The sequence below is a fragment of the Cimex lectularius genome, unplaced genomic scaffold (assembly GCF_000648675.2).
Source record: "Cimex lectularius strain Harlan isolate CLEC.00 unplaced genomic scaffold, Clec_2.1 scaffold260, whole genome shotgun sequence".
NCBI classification, from domain to species: Eukaryota; Metazoa; Arthropoda; class Insecta; order Hemiptera; family Cimicidae; genus Cimex; species Cimex lectularius.
Window position 1 is genome coordinate 327,216 of NW_019392831.1, and position 8,731 is coordinate 335,946.

At 28.7% G+C, this 8,731-nt stretch overlaps 1 protein-coding gene across 1 annotated transcript; it reads left to right on the forward strand.

The window, feature by feature from the left end:
- The first annotated feature begins 1,854 nt into the window (after nt 1–1,854).
- Nucleotides 1,855–7,820, forward strand: LOC106663925 (aldehyde dehydrogenase, dimeric NADP-preferring-like). The gene is made up of 11 exons (XM_014389175.2): nt 1,855–2,019; nt 4,174–4,317; nt 4,404–4,499; nt 4,574–4,795; nt 4,862–5,025; nt 5,096–5,326; nt 5,456–5,653; nt 5,714–5,829; nt 6,587–6,722; nt 6,782–6,938; nt 7,659–7,820. Exons 1-11 carry the CDS (start codon nt 2,002–2,004, stop codon nt 7,683–7,685), a joined length of 1,509 nt encoding a protein of 502 aa, XP_014244661.1. The 5' UTR covers nt 1,855–2,001; the 3' UTR covers nt 7,686–7,820.
- Nucleotides 7,821–8,731: the final 911 nt, after the last annotated feature.

Genomic DNA, 8,731 nt, shown 5'->3' on the forward strand with positions numbered 1-8,731 from the left:
AAGGTTGAATTCAATTTGAAAATCCTGTATTTATAGACAAGCGGATCCTGTATTTATGTCTGCGGAAATTAAATTAGATAATTTAATAAAAGAGTGAATTTAGTAAATTAAAAAAAAGATGAATTTAATTGGTAATAGAGGGAATTTAATTTGCAAGTTGGTAAATTTAATTTAAAAAAGGGCGAATTTAATTTAAAAAAAAAAAAGGCGAATTTAATTTACAAAAAGGGATTTTAATTAGGAAAAAGGTGAATGTAGTTTGGAAAGGCCGAGTTTAATATAAAAAAAGGTTGAATTCAATTTGAAAATCCTGTATTTATAGACAAGCTTTTATGTCTGGGGAAATTAAATTAGATAATTTAATAGAGTGAATTTAGTAAATTAAAAAATTTTAATTTTTGAATTGAATTGGGTGAATTTGATTTGAAAGATGGTAAAAAATGGCGAATAGAATTTTGAAAAAAAGGGGTGAATTTAATTTACAAAAAGCTAATTTCATTAGGAAAAAGGGGAATGAAGTTTGGAAAAGGCCGAGTTTAATATAAAAAAAGGTTGAATTCAATTTGAAAATCCTGAATTTATAGACAAGCTTTTATGTCTGAGGAAATTAAATTAGATAATTTAATAAAAGAGTGAATTTAGTAACTTAAAAAAAAGATGAATTTAATTGGTAATAGAGGGAATTTAATTTGCAAGCTGGTAAATTTACTTTAAAAAAGGGCAAATTTAATTTTGAAAAAAGGGGCGAATTTAATTTACAAAAAGTGATTTTAATTAGGACAAAGATGAATGTAGTTTGGAAAAGGCCGAGTTTAATATAAAAAAAGGTTGAATTCAATTTGAAAAGCCTGTATTTATAGACAAGCTTTTATGTCTGGGAAAATTAAATTAGATAATTTAATGAAAGAGTGAATTTAATAAATCAAAAAAGGATGAATTTAATTGGTAAAAGAGGGAATTTAATTTGCAAGATGGTAAATTTAATTTTGAAAAATGGGGCTAATTTGATTTGCAAAAAGGCGAATTTAATTTACAAAAAGCTAATTTCATTAGGAAAAAGGTGAATGTAGTTTGGAAAAGGCCGAGTTTAATATAAAAAGCGGGTGAATTCAATTTGAAAAACCTGTATTTATAGACAAAATGCTGTTATCTCTGGGAAAATTAAACTAGATAATTTAATATTTGGAAAGAAAAGTAATATTATAATACAGTGAATTTTATGTATTCTAAAAATTATCATGTTTCAATGTAATATAACAGGAAACGAGGAAATGGCTAAAGTTGGGAGTTTTAAAGTTAAAAATAAATAAATAAATAAAAGGCATAATGAAAACTGTATAATGTCATTTTCCCAAGCAGTGAATATTTGGTTTATAGGTATATTAAATATTTACAAAAGTTTGTAGTTTTTGTATATTAACATGTCCACATGACTTAAAGCCCTATTTGTATCTTTAAAATAAATACTTTTCTTTTTGTTTTGTTGTCCTTCTTTTTTATTCCTTTGTGCATTATTTGTATTATATTATTTTCTTTGGATTTTTCTTTTTTACAGTGTAGGTAATTTGATCAAGTAGAGATTTCATTTTTTTTAATCATAGCCACAGTTGGTGAAAAAGGTGAACAGGCACTGACTCCCTCCAGAATTTTTACTTTAAATACACATTTTTAAATCGATAAAACTAACTTTTTTATATAGTATATGCACCTGCTCTTACCTCGCATCCGATACATTTTTTAAAATTCAAGGTTTCAAGCATTACATTATTTAAATTGCCACTTCTTCAGTGATTATGTTACATTTCCACGAGGTTGGGTTGGATTGGTGGAGAGCACTGTTTCTACTTGGCTCCACTATCAACCAAACACACCAGTTGGCCAGTCATTGCAGTTGTCAGTTGTAGCTATACACTTACAGTATACAGTCGCACTTCATAAGAGGGCGGTATACAGATACGAACAGTACTTGTTTATTTTCAAAGTGGACAATATTTAATAATCATGACAAACATCAAATCTGTAAGTTTTTGTACTTTAGTTTGTTCTAGGTTAAAAATATAATTCGATCAGTATTATCAATACAGTTTTTATAGAAAGTTTTCTTCTTCAAATTACCAGCAATTAAAATTAAATACCCCATTGTTTCCCATTGTTTATTATATAAATCCTCATTTTTAACCATTCACATCAGTGAATCAAATAGACCGGACGTCAGTTTTTATTTTATTATTAAATTAAAAAAAAAAAGTATTTTGGGAGAAAACAGGAAACTCCTAAAAAAAATCTGTGTTACATAAAACGCAATTTTGTACTTCATGCATTAGATCAGCCAGCAGTCTTCATTATTTTTTTACCTTTTTACCTTAAACTATGAGGAAAAATAAAAAATATGCCTTAAGGCCAACTAGCCTAATTTGTTTATATGGACGTTTTCCCGAAAGGCAGGGTTCTCGGCGTTTTAAATGTGAAAAACAAATATATTAAAAACTATTTAAATGTCTATATTTAAATTAATTATATAAACAATTTCTGTGAGGCTCAGTATTGCAATTTATCGATTAAAATATAAAATTCATCGTCAATGCAGTGATTCCCAAACTCTGTTCTGCGGTTATGCTATAAGAGTGCTGCAAAAATTTTCGGAAATATAAAAAGTTTGGGAGCCGCTGGTCTGATGCATTGCCAACATAGTTAACATGTTAGTTGTAAACATAGTTACAGAATGAAAAGACACTTTAAAAATTTTTCCAGCCATTATTTACTGTTTTTATTCATAGTGTACAAAATTAACAATTACACTCCGACTTATAATTGTTTGGGTTGTAAAATAAGTTCGTAGCCTTTTTCAATCATTTGATTTTATCTCTTAAGTGTTTAGAAGCAATAGTTATTTAGTCATTATTGTTAATACTCTGAAAAGGGATTAGTTTAGGTGTTTTATCCGTCAGTTTTGTTTGAGATCTGGTATTTTAACAAAATGCTCTCTTCATTTAAAATGTAAAGAAAATTTAGTGTAACATTTAATTTTTTTTTTAATTTATCATAAAGGAAAACTACAGATCAGGCTGCTAAGAAAATTTTGTGATGTGTAATATGATTACGCTTTAAGGGAAAGCACCATCAGTGGTTTGTTTGGTTCAGAAGCTGAAATTTTGATTTGAAAGATGCCAAACCAGTCTGGTCATACTTTAACCATTGATAATGACCAAATTCAAGCTTTTGTCAAAAAATAACTCAATGACTTAAGACATCACAGGGACACTTAAAAAATCAGCGTTTCACGATATCTGAGAACAGCTAGATATGTTTGTCATAGCAATATACGGGTTTGGCTCGGTTGTCTGAGAATAATTTATTGGCTCACAACTCCTTATGCGACCCCAAAATGCAATGTAAACGACCCATTTTTAAAAACCTGATAACTAGAGATAAAAAGTGGGTTTGTCCTTTTTTTTATTTTTATCTGTCTTTCTGTGATTTAAAAAAAAAAAAAAAAAAAAAAAGACTGTTCTTTACAATAATGTTCAGAGAGGAAAATCCTCATGAAAACACAGCTACCAAATGCTGGATTACATCTCCAAGGTAATGTGCATTTGGTGGGATTGGAAGGGGATGGATATTATCAACTTCATCCTACCAACCAATCTTTAATTCAATTCTATTCTGCGCATGATTGGATCGATCAAAGTCAGCAATTGACCAAAAACGACTGGCGTTGGCAATATACCAATTCCTCATACGTTGACAGGAGAATTTATCGGACTGCATCTCCATCTGCAATTTCCTCCTAAAACTCAATGTAAATGAACCTTTTTTAAAAGATTGATAACTAGTGATAAAAAGTAGGTCATTTAAAATGATATTCAGAGAGGAAAATCTTGGGAAAATTGTAGCAATCGTTAACTATTTAAGGACTGATCTTCAAGAAGAGAATGTTGCTGGGATTGGAAGGAGGTGCTTTAATATTCTTCTCCCCAACCAAACTTTTAATTCTGAGCACACAATTGAAGCAATTAAGCAGCAGATAGAACAAAATATATTTTTGATTAAATTTGTTTATATTTACCTGAAATTTTCATTGAATTTACTTTCAAAAATACTACGGACTTATTTAAGAATATATGTATAAATATATCATGCATCTTGTCATTGAAAATTGAATGCGATTTACAGATGATGCTAAAAACAAGGGAGGCCTTTAATACTGGTAAGACCAGGCCGTATGATTTTCGGAAACGTCAGTTGGAACAATTGTTACTTCTGATTCAAGAAAATGAAGGAAGTCTTTTAAATGCTCTCTACAAAGACTTGAGAAAAGTATTCAAACAAATAATATTTAACATGAAATAGCCAAATTATTTGAACAAAATCAGTCTAATAAAATACATTTTTTTGTTTATTAGAGCACAATGGAGTCATTTATGACAGAAATTGATCTTATCAAAACAGAGCTTCATTTTGTTTTGAATAATCTCAAATCCTGGATGAAACCTGAATCTGTATTATTTTCACCAGATAGAATTATTTGTTAATAAAATTTTCAGATTTTTTTTGTAATTTTAAAATTTTCCAGGTTGAAAAGAACTTGTTGACTTTATTTGATGGGGTTCAGATATACAAAGACCCTCTAGGGGTGGTGTTAGTAATTGGAACATGGAATTATCCATTAAATATTACTCTGACACCTTTAATTGGGGCTATAGCAGCAGGAAATTGTGTGGTCATTAAACCATCAGAAATAGCTATTCATTGCGCAGAAGTCATCGCTGAGCTGGTCCCGAAATATCTCGATACAGTATCTGTCTTATGCTTATGCTTTATAGAAGATATTAGATTAGTAATGAGAAATTTGTATTTGTAGGAGTGTTATCCTGTATTTACTGGTGGGCCTGAAGAAATGTCTGAGCTTTTAGAGGAGAAGTTCGATCATATCATGTTCACTGGTTCAACTCAAATTGGAAAATTAATTTATGCAGCTGCTCAGAAAAATTTGACACCTGTCACCTTAGAATTAGGTGGAAAAAGGTATCTTTTTTTAAGAAAGAAATGAATATTGTTTTTTCAACTGTGTTAATAATGTACATATAATTTTTAGCCCGCTCTATTTAGATGACACAGTTAACATGGATAGAGCTGTAAAAAGAATTTTGTGGGGAAAGTTTGTGAATGCTGGACAGACTTGTATAGCACCTGATTATATACTTTGTACAAAAAAGGTCGAAGAACTTTTTGTAAGTAAAGCGAAAGAGCTTTTGAAAGAATGGTATGGAACAGATATTATCGAATCTAATGATTATGGTAGGATCATAAATGACAAACATTTCAAGTGAGTTTGACATTTTTATTCATTACTATATTTTATTTTATTTATTTTACACACTATTATATTTTACGCATTATTGTATTTTATTTTATTAATTAAAAACTTATACTAATAATAGTTTATGATATTTAGTAGGCTAATAAGGCTTATTGATTCACAAAAAGTCGCTGTGGGAGGTAAATGGTTATCATCAGATAGGTATATTGCTCCTACTATTTTAACCGATGTTAAACTTACTGATCCTGCCATGCAAGAAGAAATATTTGGACCCATTTTACCCATCGTAAGGGTTCAAAACGTTTACGAAGCCATTGAAATTATCAATAAGATGTGAGTTGTTTTTATTATGATTACAATTTTTTTTTATCTGTTTATTTATTTTTTTTATAGGCCCAGAGCATTGAGCAGTTATATTTTTACAACAGACAAAACTGTTCAGGATTTATTATTGAATAATACAATTACAGGTTCTGTTGTTGTGAATGATACATTGATACAATTTGGAGGTAGGTTTTAATAATAAAAAGTCTATAGTTTTAATTTTCTATAAAACAATCTTGATATTATGGTGTTAGTTAATTGGATTATTTTATTTGCATTTTTTCCTGCTGTATAATCAAGAATGAAGTTTCTCGACTACAGAATACTAAGTTAGAATATTTGAGGCAGTAAGTAGGCTTGTTGAATTTTTTTAACTACCAGTCTTTTTTAAAACAATTCATTAGGAACATTTTCGACATCACATTTGTCTCATCAAGTAGCATCTCAGCAAGATTTCATGCGGAGTTCTAAAAATAAACTCAGTACATTTTTGTTTTTAATTTCAGTTAATTATACCAACAACAACTAACCTACTACAATTAACTAAACTCCCATAGTGGTTATTCTGGTCTCAAGAGGGCTACTCCTTTGGCTAATTTCCTTATATACGTTCTGGAACCCACCTCAAGGCTACCTCCTAGGGCCATTAGGCTAATGTATGCATTACCATACAAGTTTAGTGCTAAAAGCATATGTATTGAGAGTGTAAATTTCTAAATGTATAAATGAAACATGCAAATGTTAGGACCAAAATCCTCTTGTATACGCTTTATCTTCATTATTGGTTGATGTGTATATTGTGTACGTGTCAAAATTAAGAAAGAAAACGTGTAATGTGTGTTGTTAAAAATATAAGTTATAAAAATATAACTAATCGATCATTCATTAATTACTGTTATGCCATATTATAATTCATGTAAAAAAAATTAAATATGATTTTAGTTTCTGCTCTTCCATTCGGTGGTGTTGGTGATAGTGGGATCGGAAAAATTCACGGCAAACATTCGTTCGACACATTCTCTCACCACAAAAGCTGTCTATCGAAAGGTTTCAATGTTTTCATTGACAAGCTTGGAAGGTAAATCTTGTTATTAGCGATTAGCCAATAATTACAATTTTAATCATCGGCTGTTTTAGTGGCCGCTATCCGCCTTACAGCGCAAAGAAACTGTCTTTGATGCAGTTGCTCATGTGCCAGGACTTTGGTATAGGCTTTCTCTTGAAGCACTTGAAGGGAGGCTTTTTATTTACCACTGGTATAATGCTGGGTCTAGCAGCTGGTTTATTATTAAAGGTGACTGTAAAAAAATTACAATAAATTTACAGTAATGACATGTAGTTGATATTAAAATAATTATGTATGTTTTATATACATACAGTTTTTATACAGCTGGATATATTCATGTATTTTATTTATTTTTGTAATGCTGCCAATGTGTACAGAAGAGAGACTTTTTGATAATTAATTATTTAAAATAACATTCTCTCTTTTCTTGTCAGTTAGTGATTCAAATAATTAACATTGTGAAGCACTTGTTTCAATATTATTTTTTAATTATTACTGTACGTATCCTTTCAGTATGTTTTTTCATAATGCATTGGCAATTTTTACAGTATTAAACATATAGTTTTTAGAAAATTTAGTTAAGTTTATTAAGTTTATATTTTTAAATTCCAAAATGAAATGTGATATGCTGTTAAAAAAAATGAAATTGGTTTATTTAAATTAAACAAAATTGTTCAAATATATATTTTTTTAAAAGTTTAACCATTTGTTGCCTTTAAATTTTGGACACCTTCCCTCTTTGCTGGATTTTTGCCAGTTTGTTTATTTTATTCATTAATTTAGTTACTAATTTTGAACTTTGCTGAGTCTTTAATTAACAAATCTTAAATCATTAAATAAATTGACAATTTAAATAATGAATGGAATAGTTAGAATTTAATTTGGGAATATCTTAAAACTTAAAACTCAAGTATTATTGTTAATTTAATTGTTATAAAATTGTTTCAGGCAAGAGCTGAAAATGAGAAGTTTTAAACGTGCTTTAAAGAGAATCTACGAATGACCAATATTACTTATTAATCGTTACCTATAAATAAAATTTTATTCTGTTAATAAGTATGGTAAAAAGTGGCTTGGCTTATATATTTAAATATTATTACTAATTTTTTATTTGTGTTTAATTTGTTCCAAGATAGTTTTAGTTTTGTATGTGTTTGTGTTGTTTTTATAGTCTGACCATAGTTATTTATAATATTATTATATTTTTGGTTTTTGAAATTGATCAATGGTTTATTTTTGTTATTATTGATCTGTTTTGAAATATAATACATGTTTTGTGCATGTTATTTTTTGTTAATGTTTATTTATTTTAATTTGTTGATAGATATTCTGTTTTGGTTGTGGTGTTTGATTATATAAAATATGGGAGATTTTGATTTGATTTTACTTTGTGCTAATTATCTTATAAAGAAAATAATAAAACTAAACAATGAAGATGGCGAAATGCCAACATGGATGATAACGACCAAATTACAAGAAAATACTATTCCAACAATTAGAATTTTTCAGTCTTGCTTATATGACAGGATTGTATTAAATATTTTGTTGATGAATCAAAAATTATGCACAGTTTAAGCGAATGTTATTTTATTAGTCACTGGAATTAGAATTTTCATAGCTCACCATGATCATCTTTGGTATTTTAGTAAAGGGTTAGACTATGTCTTGTATGCTCTGACCACTAGTTAGCATCTATGTTATTTCAGCCTCCAATGCATGCAAGTTTTAACCTAAACATACTTTCACCCTTATATTGTTAAATACATTTTTTTATTTTAAATTTTTTATTATTTATTACATGTGCATGCCATTCATACAAGTAGGGTACTGGTTCTACAGTAACTAAGTACTATTGTACATACTACTACTACATATTTGCAGATTATTAATCTGTTGAAGGATTAGACATTTTGCATCAGCACTCAAACTGAACATTAAACTAATAAGTATTTTCATTCACATACATATTTTTATTTATTTAAAAAATAAAAAACAAGGAGTCAACCACAAACACGGATGCA